Genomic DNA, 24937 nt, shown 5'->3' on the forward strand with positions numbered 1-24937 from the left:
TAGTTATGTAACATGTTGATTATTTTAATATGTGAAAATTATCGGTTAATTAGATACTATTATTATTGAATAATTTTATCTATTTTATCTAAAATATAAAAAAATATTGTTAAAGTTTTGGATTACATTGTAAAATATAGGTATTTTATGGGTATTGTAATGCAAATTTTTTTGTCAACATTTACTAACCAGTAAATCCCATTTCCTTGAATTGCTCTATTTAACATTAAATTACATTAATAATATTATATTAAGAAATTGAAATTATAGAAATGATTTATAAAACTTGGAGTCTAATCCAGCGAATCTTAACTTTTTTAGTCTCGCGACCCCCCAAAAAGATATAAAATATACTTAATCACTTCGTGACTCCCACTCCCTATCTATATTAAGTATAATTTTGTATCATACCGTTGGGAAAGCCAAATTTTGAACGAAAGGTTCATTTTTTAAATCGGTGTTTTATTATTTTTGACCACCGCGACTCTTGTAAAGCTAAAAAGTAGAGTTGAGCTAAAACAATTTAAAAATTGAACCTCTTTAAAAAACCAAACCAAACCAAAGCCGAACAAAAAATTTGAAATTCTATAATTAATCTAAACTTAATAATAATTCAAATTTCAAAGAAATTTTCAAACTATGAAAAAAATTATGAATAATGAATTTTTAAATTTTTATTTTGTCTATTGTCTATCTAAACGTCGAAAAATGCTTTCTTATTTAATACTTTTTTTTTATTATTTTGAGCCCACAGAGGAAAACGATTTTTATTTTATTTTTGGATTAGTTCTGTTTTAAATGCAATAGATAGGCTCAAGCGTAGGACGAGCTATCTCAAAAACCCAGAGTTAGGTAGTGACAGATAGTGAATTCGGGGGTAACAATTGGGTTAAATTTGGCCTCGACGAGTTTGTCGTGGATCGGCCGTGAGCATGTTAGGCTGTCAAGGCAGGCCTTCGAAACTCTACCAAATATTAATGCTACTACCATAATCCTTTAGGTGCAGACAGATTGCAACCCGAGATCACCATCAATATTTCCGGTAGTTGGATTCAAGCGGAGACGACATATAATAATTTTATTGGAAAGACGCAAGGATAATTCAAGGTATTAGGATGTGCAGAAAATATGACAACTAATGTCAGACTAAAATTGGACGAAAGCTCTTGGCGAAATCCTTAGGGACTTTCTAAAGCTAGCCGAGACCAGGGGCGACATTTCGGGTTTTTTTTCGGGTGTGTGAATTATCAAGCAGGCCATTTTGAAATTTCACCAGGCCATATAAAAATAGATGTATTACGTATATATAGGTACATTATTCTATTTATAATTATTTCCATACATCATGGACCGAATCCATGTATTAACATAAATATTAAAAATCAATTTAAAAACTAAAATACAATAAATATGTATAGCAGAATATTTATGTATAACCAGTGTAATTTAAAGTTGTAATTATGATTGACAGTATACCGATATTAATAAATGTCAATATAAAAATCAAAACATTTAATATACAATTTAATTTAAATCATATTAATAATCGTGCATAATTTCATCAGGGTTCAGACCAATTGGAACTATTTTAAAAGTAAGGGGTGCAACCACATACCCGGATCCCCCGCAAATGACACCCCTGGCCAAGACCTTCAGTATAAAGATTCTGGAACTCCGAATCAGTATACACCATTAACAGCAGTAGCAACAAATACATAAAAAATCATAATTACTCGTTAAAGAAGTAAACAAGACATAAATGCGGCAACATCGATTAAATTAATAAATAGGTAAATTACTTGAACAACAAATACAATTGCAGTAATTTAACCAGACATTTTTCCAAGAGCTAATCACTAAAGGAAACCGTCATACATAGCGTATGATAGCGAATAATGTCTTTGACCTTGGAAACAAACAGGAACTAGATACGCGGGCCACACGCATAGGTTTTACTCTAAAGAAATATGGCGAAGAGCCCAACAAGCGAAATTAGGGAGAAGAGAATAGCATCCATGTTAAAAACTGAGGTACTAAGTTTAAGGCGAAGAAGGTCAACTACACTAGTAATAGATCCTGGTCCAAATCCAATCATGGCAACTAATCAAACGCATTATATTAAAAATAGATAAAAAAAATTGATTATCAATCGAAAAAAAAAACAAATATCTATATTACATACAGATACATTCCCCATACGAGTATATTTTCCTTATGGCTAATGATTAATTTGCCAATATTGGTTTTATCTATATGATTTAGTAGATACTAGGTTTTTTATTTCAAGTATAAAAATAAAAAATAACTCAAAGACGGTTTAGCGATGAGAATTTGGAGCCACGATTTCTCTACCAACTTTACGTCGCCTGTCAAGAAAGCCGATTAATTAATCAAATGGCATTAGTGCACATATTGAAAACACCACTGCCGCCGCCGTTCTAGTGTAGCTTGAAACGGTGGTGTAGAAATGGGAGACCAGATCGTGGTGAGTAGAGCCGGGATTTATAGCGTCATGGTAACGCTCTTTGTGTTTTATAAATTTGTAGAATAGCTCAGCCATAAGATATATACATATCAAGACTATCAAAACAACATTACAAAAATTCGACAAGTGAGAAACGAAGGATAAGTAGTTAAAGTTTGCAGGGACAAAAAAAACAATTGAAGCAGCTATAGAAAATATCACCAAGGCAACAGAAGTGGACGCCAGAGTGATCATACAAAAAGCCTTACCTGAAATTAGAGATATTGATGAATGGACATTTACTGATGATTTATCGCCGAGAACTATTACGAAACAAAAACTGAGGGGAAGTCGAAGCTAACATAATTAGACTCAGAATGAAATTCTATTATACGGTATTGTTTCCCGCTCATCGCGCCTGAACTACAGTAGAAATGTGTTTAATTACATAGAATACAATCCAAAGAACGACTAAAATTAGAAAAAAATCAGAGTTAACCAGGTAAAAACCAATCAACAATAAAGAGCAGGAAAAACCTAGTAACATTCTCAGTAACCAACATAGAGGCAGTAAAAAAGGCACAAATTGATACAATGATATTAGCGGAAGATCATCTATCAAGCTATCGTCGTTATATTGGATATCTACATAGATAACAAAGTCACCAAAGAGGACGAATTTCGATGTTTAAAAATCAAAGGAATAAGAAACTACACTGCTACTGGTTACCCAATATTACATTCGCGTACTTAGTCATACAGACCTTACCATACAACGGTAATAACAAAAATGTTTTTCTTGTTGTAAAGGTATTCACTAGGCTGATCGGTGCATTTTTGTTGATTCCGAGGTAATGACAAACAGAAACAATGATGATAAAAATAAATACCCTTCATTATAAAATCAATAGAAATTGATAACTTCGCTCAGAATCTTAAACATTGTTTAAAAAAAGTGTAATATAATTGAATATTGTTAATGTTTTTCACACAACTATTCATATGCTACTATGTAAATCAATTTAAATATATAATTTAAAATAAAATCATCTCTTACTTATGCAACTTTCTAAAAAAAAAAAATAATTAAATTTATTAAATTAAATTATATTGAAAAGAAATTAATTCAATTAAAAAGATGGCAAACGTTTTTTTTAAATAGGTACACTCTACACATATTAATTAATGATTGTGTAATGGCCAATAGTCTTACAATTACTACAAATGCTAATATCTATCGGGTAATTTTTGTTTTACGGCATCAGCAAATCCTTCTGCTCGTCATTAAGAGTCATAGTGTGCAAATATTGAAATCAAAACCATTTAATTACAATTAAATTCTAAACTGTAATATACTATTAAACGCATTATACGAGCTATGCAGATTTCGACATATTATGTAACCACTATAATGTAATTAAAAAATTAATGGCCTCAAGTCTTAGAAGAAGAACTTATATAGGTGAGTTATTTTTTCAAATTAAATTTTGAGTAAATACACATTTTAGATATTTATGACGTTAACTAACAAGATTTAAATAATAATTTAATATAACTACAATTCAGTTCCACTGTAACATTAAGAACTCGAATTTTTGACAGTGTAACAGTTAGATTAGGTATTTTGTTAAATGAGTATTTTGACATGTAAATATATTAGATACCTATTCTATAAGAGTAGATTAATGATTATTTTTTTTAAAAATTGTATTGTATTTTATAATTGCATCAAAAATCAATTAAAATTTAAATTGACATATTATTAATACTTAATAGTTTTGTTTAACTATTTGTTTTTAATCAAATTTTAGCAAACCAAAATCATAGTTGATTAAGAAATATATAAATTATTTTTTGTATAATTCCTATTAAAATCAATTTAATATTTTAATTTAAATACAAAGTGATTGTTAGTTGTTACCATCTCCGTTTGTACCATCACAGCTTATTATAAATAGTACAGTTAAGCTAATTAAGATTTTAGAAGAAATCATCGTTATTGTTTAGATAACTAAAAAACAAGAATAAATTTTGCTTTGCAAAAATATATTATTATTATTATTTTGAATAGGTACGTCGCAGTATTTTGGTATTTATTTATTAACATTTGGGTAAACAGTTCACGCACGTGTGTAATATTATACTATACAAAAACGATATACCTACTAAATAATTATTAGTTCTAGATCAATATGAACAATATGAAAAAGTAATTTCACATATACGTGGAAATAACCCACTTCAAGTTATGCATTTTAAACTTATGAAAGATTTTGTAATAATTTTCTATACAATTTTCAGAGTTTATATGATGGGTGTGGTTTTATTTTGCATGTTTTCGGTGGTTTGTGGGGGAGAGATAGTGGAAAACAAAGTATGAAAATCTTCAACACCTTATAAAATAATCAAGAATATTAAAAATACGTACTATAATATATACAATATATCAATATATGTACTATATTGTCTATAATAGGAATTTCTAGACACACACCTTAAGTTCGAAATTATATTTATAGGTCCATTAATAAAGAGAATACAAAAAATGGAAACATTTTAAATTATTGAAAATTATTATTGGGAATATTTAACCGAATGTTAGTTGGAATCTTTTTAAAATGGGCTTATGTAAGTTCCTACACGGAAGAAAAAAAAATATCTACGAATGTAAGACCATGCACTCCATAAAATTATTATAAACATTATTATTCAGTAATTGTAAAAAAATATAACTGTTAAGTCACAAGGTGAAATCACTGTTAAGACCTAACAAGATCTATATAGTTCATCGTTTTCGGTTTACATATGAAGAACCAACGCCATATGCAAGTTTAACGAAAGTTTAATAACGTTTACTGTCCCCAATATAGGGTCGTTGATATTATTATTATTATAGGTACAGTGTACAAATATTGTGTCTATTATACACGTACATACAACAAATATATATTTTGACAAAGATCTGGGCCACAGCGGGTAGACCATAAAAATTCGGGTCGGAATAAATACCTTACTACAATGTTTATAAATGACTCCACATAGGCCAACTATAAGTTATGAACAAGGTTGTGAATTTAATGCACCTAAAAACTGTTAAATATGCATGCATAATATATGCATTAAAAACTGACAATATATGCTTAAGAATATGTTCTAAAAATTCTTAAAATATGCTCTCATTTTTCAAAAATATGCAAATAAACTATTACAATTTAACTTGTATTCTAATTTTTTATTAATTTTAGTTTAAATATTAGTAATATTACAAATTGATATTCTTGCACGAGTATATAACTTATTGGGCTTGACTAGTCTTGATATTCGTCGTATTCAAGATCTTTAAAAATGATATGCTTAGAATAGAATATTTTTCTATATTATATATTATATATACATTATATATTTTATTATACCTTTAAAGTAGTTATTGCATTGTACAATCAACGATTTTTGTCATCCGTTATGTACGACTTGATATCAGTAAATTAATTTATTCTTGACTTTAAGAGTACAATAGTCAATAATTCACGTTAAAATATCCGATTAAAAATAGAATAGTACAAAAAAAAAGCATTTATACAAAAAAATCGTTAAAACATGTATTTTTATGCCCTAACCCATAAAATATACATAATAAGATTTGGTATTTCAACTATAATAAGTCAAATCAAATTTTGGCGGAATCCATTTTTTTATACGGTATAGCAAAAAAAACATACAAATGCATTAAATTCACAACCTTGGTTATGAACATCTTATAATGGACACAACAATATCAACTTGATGCATTTTATTTTAGAAAGTTTTAATGGAAACGATTGTTGACTGTTATATATGAATACTCCGTGCACTCGATCTGTTTCAAAAAATCACCTTGCACTAAAAGACTTGTGTGGACACTGAACACATAATATACAATTGTATATCAGATTATAATTATATTTGTTTTATTCAATATGGGGATAAAACTAAAATTTTAAAATATACATTATCACTATTAATATTACATTATTTAAAATATCCATACATAATTAATATTTAATTGCAATAAAAATATTGTACAGAAATAAATTATTTATATATTATATGTATTCGTTATTGACATTGACTCACGTTGCGTAAAACATATATAATATGTATATACATATATACTCGCTCGCATAATATTATTTAAACGCATTAAATTTACATTTTACTGTATATTTTCTATTGTATGGTATTTGCGCGTCGTAATAATATATATTATTAGTTTGTGGCTTGTACCAGTTGCGCACAGTTTACGAGCACGAGTATATACGTACCATTTACGTATATTAATATAATATTTGCTACAAGTTACTTCAAGATAAAACATCTGTGTAGCCACATAGGTGGGTATTAGACAAACATATGCGGTTGAATATTGAATAATAATACTATAATTTTTATTTTTACTGTTGAATACAAGTAGGAAAATATATTTAAAAGTATTGATAATTTTATATTTAATATACAATTTATTTAATACAACAACCACATCATTGGAGTAGTTTTATGTAGAAAAAAATGTTTAATCAATGTATGAAATCGCTGATAACTATAATATTATGTTTTATCGGATAAATATAACTACAGGAAGTTGTTATTATTCGAGTTTTTTAAAATTGTTAATACATTCATTTATTTTCCTAAGCTTCCGAGGTATATTTTTAATTTTTTTTAATGAAATATACAAGTTTTAAAATCTATAGCAGTATTGGCATATTATTTGAATGCTACGTGCCAAAAGTTACTTTTTTTTTCGAACGTGCCATGAATAATATTATATATATATATATATATATATATATATATATATTAAATTCAATATTATAAGAAAATAGTTATCGTCATTTTATTGTATAACAAATGTACATCACGGTTTTTGATATAACTACAAGGTCTAGGCCTACAACGGGGGCGGAGGTTTATACCATAGACGATAAACCATAGATCATATACTAGTATATAGGAAGCCCCCCACATGTTTCTGATCAACCTATAGTGAAAACTCTACCAGAACTAAAATCCTGCGTACGCTACTGTGTAAGGCTCCAAGGAAGTTTCCATTATTCTGATCATAAATTTTCTCATTACTTCCACGTAATGCCAATCATTTTGAAGCCAACAATTTAATAGTCTCAATAATACGTATCAATACTTCTTTCCAATACTTTGTTTCATATTCTATTTCTTCTATTAATTCCTGATCTATTCTACCAGTAAATTTTTGTTGGCTCATAAAATTTAAAATATTAGTCATATGTTCTTTTGATTGTTCATGAAAAGTTAGACGTTCAGATGCATTTTTCCAATCATTAAATCCTTCATTAGGACCGAGTTGCGTATCGCTTTCAAACAATCTACATAGTGCATAAAATAGACAACCAATTTTTGGAGAATAAACCAGCCACTTACGATATACAATTTTTTTATTTTAAAGTTTTTTAATGAAAAATGTTTTGGAACAGAATCTATTGACATTACTATACATTCTAGAAGATAATGAAAAATTACAATCTATATTTTGAATATAACCATTTCTGGTTAGGTATGTAATCCTGATGATTATTATCAGATTTCCATTCAACTGGATCATTCAAGTTAATAGTCTGATTTTCACATAACATGGTATCATTAATATTGCTGTTAATTGGGTCAGAAACAATATCGGAAGTAATTTTTAGTTGATCTTTATTATTTACAATAGAATCAAGATTTTGTTCATTTTCTTTTTTTTTTAAAGTACCAGACAGCCTGTCAGAACTTTTGGTAATAAAACAAGAAGTCAATTTTTGATTTGTATCAATTATATGTTTTATTTCTTCATCTTTTTCTTTTTTTTTTCTTTTATCTGATTGCCACTTGAAAACTTCTTTGATACACTCATTATGAAATATTATCAAAAACTATGATCTACAAGCAAGCAAGTAATAAGCTCAATACACCATAAAAATTATTAAAAATTATAATCCGTTTTGAGTGACACGGACACCTAGAAGAATTATAATACATAAATAAGTATAAGCAAAAACTTTAGTCTAAAGTGCTGGACAAATTTATAAAATCAAGATTATATAGTTTCTTGACACTTCACAAATTTTCTCTGATAATCGATTTGAGTTCCAAAAAAAAAAAGGTACATTTAAATCGCTATAAAATATTAGTTTTCATAAACAACTTAATGAGGGTAATTTTATAGTTGGTATTTCTCTAAATGTTAAAAAAGCTTACGACTCTGTAGATCTTAATTTATTATTAAAAAGACTGTACAATTATGGAATTCGTGGTGTCGCAAATAATCTCATAATTTTTTTTAACAAATCGTAGACAAAGAATTAAAATAAACAATGTATTCAGTAACTCTAATACTTTAAACCATGGAGCTCCTCAAGGAACTATGCCGGCATCTCTACTTGTCGTTGTTTATATTAATGATCTTCTAGAATTAAAACGTGATGGTTTGATTGTGGAGTTTTCTGATGATACCACAATACTAATGATTAATAAATGATTAAAATAAAGACAAATTTGTTCCTAAAAAGACACACATTCTATCTGATGTTAATGAATGATTGAATCCCCGATTATCTTAAAATTAATTATGATGAAATATGTTATATTCCTTTCATGATTTCAAAGAAAAAAATCTTTCAAAATATCGATGATATAAAAATACATAATTTAAAATTTCCAAATCATGATAATGTTAGTTGTAATTTTGTTCATATTCAATCTGTAGACTCAATAAAATACTTTGGTGTTACTATTGATAAGTACTTAAAATGGGATACACATATCAGTATAGCTATAAAAAAAAAATTGAAATCTTTTCTATAAATTCAGAACCCTAAGGAATATTTTATTGCCAACTACTACGAGAATGGTTTTTGTGCACTGGCTCAATCTATTTTTTGTTATGGGATTTCAGCTTGTGCAGAAACTTATAATGCATACCTTGAAAAACTTACATCAAAGATAAATTCACTTCTTAGAATAGCCTACAAACTGCCATATCGTACAAATACTGATATTGTATTAAAACTTATAATTTGTTCAAAATTAGATAACTTTATAAAAAAGAAGTTTTATGTATTTTATACTCTTATAATCATAAAAAATTTAGTTTTAAGCATAATTATTATGCTACACGCCAAATAGTGAACAATACTTTTGGAATGTTTAACCCTTTCTCTGCTGAATTATTGTTTACCAGTTCACAGCACTGTGCTGAGATTAAATTTTATTTTTAAATATTTTTTTTCGTATTGTTTTAAAAATTGTTAAAGTTTAAATAATAACTATCAATAAAAATAAAAATCGTCTAGTTACTTTTTTAGCAGATATTAGTTAATTAAATTAGTGATTGGTTCCCAAATAGTCGATAATAAACTATTATTTCAGTTTATCAAATAATGAAAATGTAATAGGAAACCTGGAAAATTAAAAAAATTATTTTGCTTATAACTTTTTTAATATTTATCGTTTATTTTTTTTTTTATTGTCTCTTTGGATTCGTCTAATTATTTACCATTTAATGATATTATCACATTATTGATAACAGTTTTTGTTGATTTTTAAAATTATAGCACACCAAAGTCGTTTACATAGGACGCATATGTGTGTCCATAGCAGTGAAAGGGTTAAATGTAATAGTTAATTCGGTAAACGAAATCCCTATAATATAGTTTTGTATCATTGACTATTGTAATTATTTTAGTATTAATGTAAAGAGTTTTGATAACTTTAACTTAAATCAAAAACCTGTTATTCATAAAGTAACAATGTCACAAATCGAATAGTAACTATTTATTTATATTTACTTTAAAATTTTGTTTTTATTTTAATATAAATTATACACCACAATGTTATTTTTTATTTTCATTTAATTTTATGAACAGTGTTGTTATTACATACTACATACTATTATTATTGTATTACATTTAATCTGTAACTATTTTTTGAAAATAATAATACACTAACACTAATAATAATACTAATACTAATATTTTTAAGATATATTAAGTGCAGTATGAATCTTTTACGGGCTTGCATTTTCATTTAATTCCTCGTAACACCAATCTGCCGTATTCAAATAATATTTGGAATAATCTACAAATATTGTATTTTAGTCAAACATTATTTATTGTTTTTTATAATAATTGTCATGTTAAGTTAAAATCATAAAATAATTTATAAATATCAAATACTCCATCATTTTTGAAAGATGATTCTAGTTAGTATAGAGAGCCGTTCTCGGTGAAGATAAGCAAATTGAATCTTGTTACTTATTAAGACATTGAAGGGTCAATAATAGATATTTTTCAGTGGGTATTTTTTAAGATAAATAGAAAAGCAAAATTTAAAAATGATAGTAAAGAAGTCTATAAAAATGTAAAGTTTGTGTTTCAAAAAAATGTTTATTTTAACAATAAATAAGAAATTTAGATTTTCGTTCATACTGAAATAAAAAATAAAAAAAAAATAAATGTTCAAAATTCTATTGTTGATATTTAAATTTCATATTTGGATAAATCATAGGTAATTAAACGAGAAATAAAGACGTTAGGTATTTTGTTACCTACTTTTCCCTTTCTATTTCAAATAAAGCAATTCATAAACAATTTTTCACAAGAATACGTACCTGTCATATAGGCGTCATATAAAATCTTAAAGTTATAATACCAGTATTCCATTGCTCTAGCTAAAACAGAGAATTGTATAAACTGATGTATTTTGATCTGGTTGGTAGTTACTGTCATAATTGAAACTATACTATGTTTATTTCTTAGATATTTTTGAAATTTAATATTATGAATTATAAAACAGAAGTTACAAGGTTGGTATTAATAAATTGAACTTATTAATTTACTGTTAAGAAAATCTCTACATAATTTTGTGATTATAATAGACAATAAAAAAATTGAATGTCTATATATATTTAATACAATATTATAATTTAAAATTTTTAAACGCAAACAATCTGTCATCACCTTTTGGTGGAAATGCTAAGCTTTGAGGATGATTTCTGGTAGAAACATGGATTTTTTATATCCGATACTTTAGAAAAGAGCAAAAAAGAAAAATGTCTAGCACTTCAAATTTGTATCTACCTTAATCTATTTTTGTAGTTATAGATAATCAAAACGATATTAGAGGCATGCTAAATTCTTAATATGCAGTTTGTCTCTAACTTACAAACTTATATTATGGTAAATTGTACGTAAAATGCAAGGTGTATTAAGAATATGCGTACTGAAAGGGTTAAGCATTTGAAATGTATTTGAAAATGTAAATTTATTTACTGCTAACTTAAAATAAAATTCGATTTATTTTAATATAATCCGGCTAGAAATTCAGTGATTCCTGAATTGTTGAACTCACGGTTTACCTATGTAACGTTTTTATTCCTTAGTAACAAATCTGCAGGTATATTAAAATATTAAAACGCATTATATAATTTAATATTAAAATATATAAAAATTATTGAAATTAATTAAATTGAGTGAAAATTGTCCAATTTTAATGGAGTTTCATTCGTTTAATAGATATTTTTCTGTAATTTATGTTTTAAGTAAAAATACTTCATTCATATAGTAGGACCTATAGTTCAGTATTGATTTAATTAATAGATGTTATTAGTTCATGCAACCTAGTTACACGAATGATGTAAATTTATTTTTCGTGTATTTCATTTTGGATTAAAATACTGCCTTACACGTAAAAAAAATTATATTAAAATTAAATTACTTGAAAATCTTCTTATAGATTGATAGTATTCTAAAACAACGGTAAAAATACGAATTCAAATTTGGTGGTATAAGCTATTAAGCTTCTGTGCTTTACGTAATCAAAAGTTATCTTACTTTTAATACTTATAGATTTTTTCAAAACTAAAATATTCATAAAATTATAAATAACTAATATATTAAAATTATTATGAATTGTAATTTCAATTTATGAAACTTTAAACTGTAAAAATTTAATTACTTACTTGATGCTACCTTAAGTTTTTTAAGGTATTCTAAGAAAAAGGAAAAATGTTGGTATTATAGTAGAACCTATAGATTTTTTTTTAATTTAACCATAAATATAAAGTAATCTTAGTACTACAAATTGTATGCACAATTATATACTACAGTATAATTACATTGTATGAACAAAAATGTATATTAGTCTTTCTATTGTATATATTACTTTTTACATTTTCAGCATCTGGTGCTACAAAAAAAAAAAAAATAAAAAGTATTCATTATACCTTATACCAAACGTAAGTATTTCAGATACAAGAAAACAAATTTTATTAATTAAGGAGTTGTGAAAAAATTTTTCCGATTAGATTATTATAATAATCTATTTGTCAATATTCTAATATCATATTGTATTATACATCGTATAATTTTAAAATCTACCTCACAGTTTTATTCTTTTAATATCAAATGATTGTTAAAGATAATGTTTTTTAATTCTTTTTTGTCTGTATGTTATTTAAACTTTAAAGTAAAAAAAAGCTTTGATCAACTTTGAGAATGGTTTCTAGTTAAAAATTATACCATTCATATAGGAATTACTAGTTTCTTCAAAAATGTTGTGAAATTTTAAGCTATATTTAAAATTAATTATTTTGTTGCTCTCAAAAGTGATGTTATTAATATTTTTGATCACAAATTTATACGTATGTATGCTCTAACTTAACCTCATATGTTTATGGATTAATTTAATGAATTTTGTATTTTTACTAAAAGTTCGACTAATATAACCAAACCTAATCTTACCTACCTAACCAAATACATGAATATAAATCGAAACGTCATTATTTACTGCATAATTTCGAAACTTAAGTATAGTCCAGATGTATAAAATAGTATAAAATAGAGAAAGATTAGGAATTATATAAAATAGTTGTTCACGCTTCTAATTTTAATCCCACTTACTCTACTTTTTGTATCGCTTATGGTTATGCCTTGCAAAGATTTTCATAACATTATTTATACAATTAATATCTTTTCTAAATCATGCTTATAGATTTTTCATTTAAAAAAAGAACACTTAATAAAGTTGCTAATTTGAGGTATAAATATCGTATAATATAAAATATACTTAATTTTCTATCCCATTTAAGTATTCAGATATTGTTATTCATCAACATAACTTTTTAGTCACGTACCTAACTTCGTTAGCTTTCCACTGCCGTAGTGCAATTATCAAAGTCATTTTACTAGCTTCCAATATAACTACTGTCCATTCTACCCCATTTTTTCATTTTAAATTCTTTTAACAACAATATAATTATTATTCAGGAAAACCAACTACAGGAAATAAATAGTTAGGCAAAGTAATGATTATTCACATCAGTTTTTTCGGAATCAATAATTTTTTTTTTTTACTTAAGTTATATTACCATAAAGATTTAAAGTTTCCAGAGAATATCCATAGATGTAATGATTTATTTGTTATTACATAAACATTTAGAATTCATTTGTACTAATTATAGATGATTAAATTCTTGACTTAATATTATATTAACATGATATCAATTTTTATCTTAGATTTCTTTTTCGTATGCAATGATAATTTTATTATAATTTTTTTTATATGCATTATAATAATTTACTCAACGCAAGATACGCTTGATACATAATATATTCGCTGATCAGAAGAGTCATAAGAGTTCTGATATTTTAGATTCTGAATAAAATGAATACCTAGCATTAAAAAATTAAAACCCTTAGTGCTATGATTCATGTAGACTTCATTCATCAGGTCACTTATTTTGGAATAATCAAACTGTACTGAATGATAGAATATATTAGGTAAAAGTCAAAGAAGTATATTAAAATTTAAAATCAATTTATTTTATCGAATATTTCAACGATTATAATATTTTATCTTGTGTGAAGAACCGAAGTAAGACTATACGTAATAAAATATCTGAAGTATTAAGTATGTACTATAAATTGTAACACAGCTTATAATTCTACGCAACAACTATCATAAGAAAAATACCATTTTATATTAAAATTGATGTAGTTGATATTACAAAAAACCATTATTATCTTCAAATGCTGAATTATAATTTTACTTTTTTAAACATTAAAATCTACAAATTATATAAAATTTAAATTACTTGGTATGTCGCTTAAGATATTAATGTACTCTATAACATTAAAAATGATTACATAATTAAGAGTGTTGCTAAAAAATGAAATTGGGTTGTTTTAATCCCTCCCAAGTAGTTATACTACTTTAATATATTATGACATTATTTCAAAAGAAACATTTGTACTTTACGTAATTTTATATTTTACCTGCCACATCCTTTTTACCCGATAAAACTAAACAAACTATAAAAATGTGATTTATAATTATTTTATATATATTTTTGATGATGTTCATTGGCTCTTGAAAATTATTATTTATTGGTATTTTTTAAGAATTATAGTACAGTCCAAACTAAATTATTTCAAGATATAATAACATCTTGTATTAATTGTGTAGTTATGAAAACATTTATTATTATTTATTTTGAAATTTACAATCAACTTCTTGTTATATTGTATTATTAAGTATTATATACTACATAATAAATGTATTTTTTTATACTTTGTGGAAATAACTGATAATTATTTTCTTTAAATGGTAAAATAATATAAATATTCATGATATTCGTCTGCTTTTACCTACCCGTATAATTATATCAATTACTATTTCGCAGGATGAAAAATAAATTGTCATGTAATTATATATTCAGTTAAGTCATAAGTTGAATCTATATGTGACATGCAGTTCCAGGGACATTTTTTTCAGAAATTTGTATTTTAATTAGTTATAATTTATAATAAATTCCTTACGTTTATCTAATGAATAGATAATATTTTTGAATGGATTATGACCTAATAAATACATAACAATTATAGTATTAGGTATTTGGTACACATACTATTTTAATTCAATACATTTTAATTTTAATGTTAGTTTACAATTATATAACGAAATGAATATACATTATACATTTTTATTTTTATTTAATAATATAATAGTCCCTTAATTAAATATGTAATTAAAATATGTATTATAATTTATAGTTATATTGGATGAAGATGTATTGTTTTGATTGGGGTTGGTCGACTATATCATATATGATTGCTATTAACTAATTTAGTATCCTAAACCATTTAGTTATAGTTGGGCCTATACATTCTATAAAAAAGGCATGAATATGAAAATATTTTCTTTTAACTAAAACCTCAATTAATTTTCTTAAAATATTAAATTAGATATTAAGAAATTTCTAATTTGTTGCTTATTATTTTGTTTTATAAGTACAATAAATTGATAAGACAATGTCAGTCAGTTACTTCGTAAATTTTAAACTGAACTTTTAAAATATTTAAAAATAAAGTCATAAGCCTGGTCAATATTTTAATAAGTAGCATTTCTTTCAGTCTAGTTACTTTCTTTATTAAGTTACAAATTTTCAAGTTTAACTTAGTAAGATATTATAATAAATACAGGTGTATAATATCGCCCCCGGGTTATTCGTTAACAACTTTTTCTAAATTCAATGGATTTTGTTCTAACTTGCAGTAAAAAATAAATTTAAAAAAATTAAACCCTAGCCTACGTATGGTTATTGTTTTCATAGTCACCTTCAACCGTTTCAAGACTAAAAAGTAATATAATTGTTTACTATTTTATTTTTACTATCTAATTACCGCCTCGACGCACCGTTTATTCAATGACCTTTAAACAGTTGATAACCGTTTGCGGCTACACTATGCTACTCAAAATGAAGATAAAAGAACTCCATACTAGACGTGATCTCCCCCAATGCCATCAGTGCTAAAACTATGGGCTTAATCGATCATTTGACAACCATAAACCAATGTGTCCACGACGGACAAGATCACATCTCTGACATGTTCGAAAAAAGCAAAGACCTATCAGCTATCTGTGCTCTATGTGGAGAAGGTCACCCATTAAACTATAAAAGATGCACGGTCCCTAAACTTTTTCAAAAATGAAGAACCACAAAAATCGTAGATCAACGCCAAACGAAGCCTTCAACTACAGATTCACCAAATTCCATCTCCAATCAACCAAACAACATCGTCTAAGACTCATCATCATCTCAAAACTTAACGGGTAAGTTACTCAACATTACCAATAACCGACCTCATACATATTCTGACGCTATTAAATCCCCAACACCTCAAAATGAATAATACCCTACCACCCCTAAAACTCCACTTTTCACTCAAACATCATCTTTCTTGGAAAATTTACAATCACTTTTTACACCACTTAGGTTAGGGCATGTTTTAATGATTTTTTTTGTATAAATGCTTTTTTTTGTACTATTCTATTTTTAATCGGATATTTTAACGTGAATTATTGACTATAGTACTCTTAAAGTCAAGAATAAATTAATTTACTGATATCAAGTCGTACATAACGGATGACAAAAATCGTTGATTGTACAATGCAATAACTACTTTAAAGGTATAATAAAATATATAATTTTAAGTAGAAAAATATTCTATTCTAAGCATATCATTTTTAAAGATCTTGAATACGACGAATATCAAGACTAGTCAAGCCCAATAAGTTATATACTTGTGCAAGAATATCAATTTGTAACATTACTAATATTTAAACTAAAATTAATAAAAAATTAGAATACAAGTTAAATTGTTATAGTTTATTTGCATATTTTTGAAAAATGAGAGCATATTTTAAGAATTCTTAGAACATATTCTTAAGCATATATTGTCAGTTTTTAATGCATATATTATGCATGCATATTTAACAGTTTTTAAGTGCATTAAATTCACAGCCTTGTTCATGACATGCACAAGACCTTATATATCTCTCTAGGTACATACGCTGACGACACGCTAATAAGTGCCTCACACAAAAATCACGTTACAGCCAGTGAAATGATCCAAAACCATTTAAATATGATTAGCTTGTTGGAAAATAGGTGGAAAATTAATATAAACGAAACTAAATCTGTTCAAGCAACTTTCTCATTAAGAAATATCGATTCTCCACCTGTTACGCTAAATAATTAACAATTCCAACTGCAAACTAAGTAAAATATCTTGGTCCAATTTCTAGATAAACGCCTAACTTGGAGCCCACACATAAAACATAAACGTAAAACTGTTAACTCTAGACTTCATATACTTAGACCACTCTTAAAATCCAAACCTTCCCTATTCAATAAACTTTTCATATATAAGTCAATAATTCGTCCAGTTTGGACATACGGTATTTAATTATGGGGCATTGCAAAGCCATCCAATACTAAAACACTTCAGGCGTTCCAATCCAACTGCCTACAAGTAATAACATCCTCCCCTTAGTACTTCACAAACAATAATCTTCACAAAGACCTAAAATGTCTACACTTAAACAATTAGCAAAATTATATTACTCTAAATTTCACAACAACTTAAACTTTCACAGTAACCTATTAATAAAACAACTATTCTCCAACTCACTTCCTGGTAATGTACGTAGAAGACTCGAAAGACAGTGGCCTAGAGACCTACTAAAATAAAAAAATAGATATGTATATAATAACATTTAAAATATAACCAATCGGGTGTTACAGCTGAGTGCCTGCCCATTAATGTTAATCTCCTGTTACTAACCATTATAAGCTATCAAATTTGCTTATTGTACTAATTGTTGTATAGAGTTGTATATTAGTTTAAATAAACGAAAAAAAAACATTAAACACCAATATAATTTGATTAATTTTGTTGGTATACTAAATATTACCTGAGTGCAATTAGAAAATTAAAAACTTCTGATTTTATATACGCTAGTGTATATTATGCATAGCATGACAATGAAACAGTGACAATGCTAATGGCATATGCTAGGAAACTAACAGTGGCTAAAGTAGGTAATCCATTCCTGGTTAGAGCTATGGGGTTGAGTTAAAATAGATATTATAATACTATGCATCTTAAATTATTTTCGTGTTAATAATATACTTGCTTTTATAAAATTTAACTATTTCCACTGTAAAAAAAAAAACATGAATAATTCGTAATTAAACATAAATAAAAATCAATTTATGAGATTATTATTATAAACAAAAACAGAATTTTAACATTATAATCGTACATATTATTACTTTTATAATAATGTTTATTCAAGATTATGAATTTTCGAAACGCATAAGTAAGTACATGTAATTTCGATTTTTTATTTTCTGTTTGAAATTCTTTTAATTTTTATTAGTACATCTGACAATGTGACTTTTAATATAATTATTGTGAATTATATTACAATTTAAACCGTATTATTATGTTTGCGCATATTTTAACATTTGGAGTATTTACTGCGGTACTGCGGTAGTTTATTTCGGGTTTTTTTGTGATATTTTGTTCACAAATGTTTCAATTGTAGATTTTAATTTGTTTAAGATATTTTAATATTTTTGAGATTCAGGAGTGTCATGTACCCATATTATTCAACTAATTTCATGTTCGGTAAGAGTATACTCATTAAAGGTCTAAAAATTACTTAGCCTTTTAATTAATTAAGGAGTGATTTAAATTTATTGCATAGCCTTGACATAGTTTTATTGTCAGATGGTATAATTTTAAGGGCGTCATTAAGTGTAGTGTCAGCACCACGTCTTATAAAGTCACCACTACTTCGGAAACATAATATATTATAAGAGGAAAGATTTTATGACAAGGTTTTCTGTCAAAATAAATTAATTTATCATATGGCAGACAGCTTATAGACGATATTGAATAACCAAGTTGCTTTTGAGACACATATACATCATATCTCCACTGAACCACTTATAAGTCTTGGTCATATTTTGTAAATGGATCGAAATACCAACCAAAAATATTAGAATCGGTTAAAGTTATGGGCAGATACATTGTACAAGACAAGTATGATATTTAATATTTATGTTACAACGGTAACACTGTTAACCTAACCTTGTCTTATGCTACATTTTGATATTGTACTGTTAGATAACAAAACAAGATGTTTTCCGCATGTCGGAGCGTTATCATGTTTTTTCTGAATTTGTATTTTATATTTTTATTTAGTTACTTGTTTTTTAAATAATAAGTTATAAAAAATTGATTTTCTGTATAAGATGTATTTGTTATTTAATATTACAAACTACGTAATTTCATAATTACTAATAAAATATTGTTCTATAAAGTGAAAGTTGATCCTCTTATCATTTATTGAGAAGAAAGAGAATTATATTTATAATTAATATTTATAAATAAATAAAATAGAAAATACAATTAAATAATTCTTTGGTTTTTACATTTGTCATATATAATATTGAATAGAATAAATTTATATATTAGGTAGTGAAATATATTTTATTTTACGTCAGCAATGTTACTAGGTATGTTACCTGTACACTCTAAATAAGCAACAAACAAATATTGTGAATTACAAAAATATTTTCATTAACCTATTTAATTTAATCTTACAGTAGCTGTAAATTAATATTATTTTTGTAATTTAACATAAAATAGCTTTCCGCTAGCTGTGTGTTTAACTCCTCGATTTCTGAGTTATTACGCTATAGAAGCTATAAACGGAAAGTTTGTTAGGTGCAATTTTAACCAATTGAGGCAATGCTTCTACTGTGGGTTGGAATGTAACTTAGTGTGATTTAGTTTATTGGAAGCCAAAAAGTAGAATATCAAATTATTCTAAGTTTAAATATTGAATTAGATTCGTGTCTTGGTCCACATACATATGAATAATTTGACGTGATTCTCTGATGCAGGTGCGGTGTAAACTTTACAAGTCAAAAACAAAAGTTTAAAATAGAGTATGAGTGTCCATAAGTAGTCATTACATTTAGTGATACTCAAAACAATAAATTCAAAAGTCTAGAATAATGAAATATGATTGGAAATGTTGATTATGAAGAAAAATAAAATTATTTGTTATAAGTTAAAATTAAAAAAACTTTTGAAAATTTAATCTAGATAATATATGAAATTTATGAGATGAAGTGATGATTTGATAGTATGATATTGTTACTTATATCAAGTAATATCGTATAAATAGGTATAACTTAAGTCGTGATAACGATAATGTCAAAGTTGGTTTCGTGTTCAAAAACTTTAATTAATTCTTAAAATTAGATTAAAAAATATTAAATAAAATAGTATAATATTTTTATTTAATATGAATTAATTAAAATAATTTATACCATTATGAACTTACTATCGATAGCTGTGAATATATAAATTGTATTAATTTATTTGTATTATGGTTTATATATCAAAATTATTACAAATACTACAATAGTTATGGGCAGGTTTATTTTCATAACAAATGAAGTACCCTCATTAATTTATTAAATTTTCCATAAAAATAAGTTTATATTAAAATTTTTAAGTGCTAAGTATGTACAAAAAATGTTCTTAATACAAAAAATAATCGAATGTTTACTACGGCTAAATATTTAGGAGTTCGGATGTTTGACAATATGAGCAATTTGACAAAAAAAATATTTTAAAGCTCCATCATATCATACCTATGGCAATGAGAAATCTCAATCAATATCGCGCGCCAAATCAATTGCAACATAATATGTTTGAAACAAAAAACAGATGGGACAAGAAGTTGAAACGGATCAAAAAATGTGTGCAATTACTGACAGCGTATACATAGTTTCACCAACAGCGTCTAAGCTACTTCAACAATAAAACAGAAGATGTCCGTAGGCGCGTGTGACTTGGATTCCCAACACCTTTACCTCACCAGCATAATTTTAAATATATGGAATAGTATGATTAGGGGCGATAATATTAATTCTTAATTTCTCAACCACTTATTTTATTAAAAACCAACATCTCATACCTGAAACTATAACCCGTCATCAAGCTCCAGCACAGAAGCTGTTGATATATTTTGTTTGCTTTTGTAATACTTTACAAACCGCAAGATTTTGTTTGTAGTCAGGCCCTACAATAATTTTAATATCCCGGAACGTCAATTATGACTTATGGCTAATCTTATAAGATGGATTTTTGAACCATAAGATGAGCTGAAAATTGTGGTACAAGTATTTGACTAAGTTATATGTTTTTAAATACTGTCTTAACGTATATATCTATTAAAATAGGTACCAAATACTTTTAAAAAGTCAAAAGAATCATTCGTCATAATATTTTAGATTGTTTTTTGATAATTAGTATATATTTTTTTTTTTATTAGATTACAATAAAATTAGTTAGCATTTATTGATTTTATATTTCATTAAGGATCTCAATTCTCTAACTAATATTATAATAAAGAAAATTTTTATTTTTTCAATAATTAACGACAGGCGGCAATCATGTAGTTAGGCAATATAAACAAGTTATGAGGTACCTTGCCGTCAGGTTACTGGTTATACACCAAGCGCAATTTTAGTGCTCACATCAAAGTTGTGACGTCTGCGGCTAGTCAAACGGTGTCCAATGTCCATCCTTGGCAGATTGATGCCAAACACTAAGGGACTGTCGTCTAGCAAGAGGCAGTTGTTGATATCAGTAGCACTCAGCAAATTGCTTTACGCAGCGCCCGTTTGGGCTTCGATGGTTGGCAAAACGGAGAAAGGCAGGTCTGCCCTTAGTTAGGCACAGAGAGGTACAGCAATCTATGTGACTAGATGCTTCAAAACGTCGATCATGGCAGCTCTTGTACTAGCCAGAATGTCTCCAGCCCACCTTCTAGCCATGAAGCGTTGTCGCATTGATGAACGGAGGAGAATATCACCACTCTCGGAAGTTAGGATCTAGGAACGGGCTAGAACCATCTGAGAGTGACAGGAAATGTGAAATCAGACTCCGAAGGCATCTTGGACTAAGTCCTTGATACCGGATATTAGGAGGTGGGTGCACTATTCAAGGTTAAGGACTGTGTCGTATAATAACATGGCTCCCTAACACGAACATGACTGTTTCTAGAGTTACCTGTATAAGAAGAAGAGGGCTCTAGATAGGCAAGTTGCCGTCATTGTGGTGATCCAGAAGACGTGGCTAAACACACATTGTTTGACTGTTCTCATTGAGCTTATTGCACAAGTGGTCTCGAGCAGTGCGTGGGTCGGGAGCTTCGCTTAAGGGATGTTTCTGGGATTCTATTGGGACCTCAGACAGAGCTACTACCAGATGACCTGACGCACAAGAGGAAGATCTTCACGGCAGTGAAGTGATAGTTGAAGGCATTTTGTGTGATGGTGCAGGAGCTTATGAACCTCAAACATATGGCGGAGCAAGATAGGCAGGCGCAGGGAGTAAGGTGAACAACATTTAATTAGGTTGACTAATATGGGCTAAAGGCCAGATAAATTTGATGGTTAGAAGCCCCCGTTATTCTATTTATATTAATAAATAAATAAATATAGTAATAAACTATGTAGAGTTCGGTGGCAGTATTGTGATCAACAGTTCCCACCCGGTGCTATATTTCAAACGGGAAAAAAAGGTAATTTAAACAAGTTATTGAACATAACTATAACAAGAATGCATAATATGTGTATAAACTCTCTGGTTTATATACAGATAATAGTAAACTATATTATTAAATAAAAAATAAAATAATATTTTTACATACAGGTACAATGATAAGCTAAAAGTGGAATGTGGGAAATAAAACTGAGGAAAAAATAAAAAGTGTTTGGTAATATAATAATACTGTGTATTATACTGATTATAGTTAGTACGGTGGGAAAAGATATATAATAAGGATTGGTATCTTGTTTTATAGACAGATAGATGGGAACACGAAAATAAATTGATGAAAAAAGATCAGGGTCATCTATAGAACTATTTATACTAAGGAGATAAAACGAATGTTCTCATTAAGACGGTGGAAGGACAAAGTAGAAACATTCATCAATAAAGGAGCTAATAAAGGAGTATAGTCATGGAAAGTATTAAGAATAAGAGCAGCATAAAAATGAAACCGGTTTTGAACCCCGTTCAATACAGACAAGGTCCTTGGCTAAAAATGGCTAAGCCCAGCACTTCTAGAGTTCTAACAAAAGTTTTGTTGAAATGGGGATCAAAAGAAAGAATTGAAATAAGATCTTTAACACCGAAAATTCGTTTATATAAAGAGTCATTAAGAGAATATGGTTGGATTAGTGAAAGCCGATTAAGCCACTGTAAATCTATAGCTAATATAATGACGTTTGATAAGTGTTCTAACGTGGTACGGTTTGCCGCCAAACAAGCTTTGCTCGGCACACTACAAGTGTGGTGGATATATATTATAAAATCTCAGTAAGCTCCCCCTTCCATTGTCCGGCGCCAATTTGTCTACCACAGACCAGGCCGCTAGCCGTATCGAACGTCGCGTTCGCTCGTCCTGTGTGTGTCGCATAAAACCTCGTGCTATCACGAAGTGTGAATCTCGACTTCGTGCCAAACTGACAAGCATTCAGCTTTGCATAAGTTAGTAGTTACCCAGTTCAAATCTTCTATTAAATCGCCTATTTCAACGTCGTCCTGTGCAAGTTACCGTCCCATCGAAGGACCAGATTAGTGCTGTCGCTGGCAGGTTATCTTATTATACCGATCAACCGTTCTATATTTTCTCAACTCGTGGTCAGCGGCCAAATTAAAATTATTATTTGTATATTGCGAACTTAGTGTACAATAATTCGTGTCTTTTATTATTATATTTTTTATACATTGTGGCACTTGAGGTCATTGCACTCAAGACCATATATTTTAAATTATAAGCACATATAGAGTCATTATATGTGTGTAATTGTTATTATATTATATTATATTTTATTTGTTAATGTTTTGTGCGCCCGCATATTAGTTTTAAATTAATTTTCATACACTATTCATCATTTGTGTGAGTGACCTCTCCCGCTCCCGTCCTCAACACAACCGCGAGTCATTGCCGATAACCAATCGTAGGATCGGTAACGGCTAAAACAATAAAGTTGAGAGTTAGTTCAACACGTTGAGTCTATTCACAAAAGGAGGCAGAATTTTAACTAAAGGTAAGTAGTGACTTAGTGGGTACAATACTACAATGGTAAATAATATAAGAAACGAGTAACGATTCGTTTTCGCAACAGGCGAACACATAACTGGCAATTTGATATTTCGGGGGGGGGGGAGGAGTAAAAAAGGCTTAATCCTTAAGCCTCCCCCAAGCTACGGTACTGAAAATAATTATATAAATATTTGTAATTCATACATTAATAAATAATATTATGTAGAGTTACGGTCATAGCATGTATCGTACTTAATTATAAAAATACTAATATATAAATATATAAACAGTGTTAATAAAATAATAATAAATATTATAATTTATCACGCACATCGGGGTAATTACAAAAAAATTACGTGAATAAATTTGGTGTGAAAATATTACTGTGGACATAATTTATTATATTTGGACGAAGTGCTAACCACAATGACGTCGGTC

The 24937-nt window shown here is 27.6% G+C and overlaps 1 protein-coding gene across 1 annotated transcript; it reads right to left on the reverse strand.

Moving 5' to 3' along the window:
• Positions 1 to 7595: 7595 nt before the first annotated feature.
• Positions 7596 to 22499, reverse strand: LOC113558034. Its single transcript, XM_026963561.1, has 3 exons — positions 22456 to 22499; positions 8000 to 8248; positions 7596 to 7845 (listed from the first exon to the last, which is right to left on the reverse strand). The coding sequence occupies exons 1-3, from the start codon at positions 22497 to 22499 to the stop codon at positions 7596 to 7598; spliced, it is 543 nt and encodes a 180-aa protein (XP_026819362.1).
• Positions 22500 to 24937: the final 2438 nt, after the last annotated feature.

Source organism: Rhopalosiphum maidis, chromosome 3 (genome assembly GCF_003676215.2).
Source record: "Rhopalosiphum maidis isolate BTI-1 chromosome 3, ASM367621v3, whole genome shotgun sequence".
NCBI lineage: Eukaryota > Metazoa > Arthropoda > Insecta > Hemiptera > Aphididae > Rhopalosiphum > Rhopalosiphum maidis.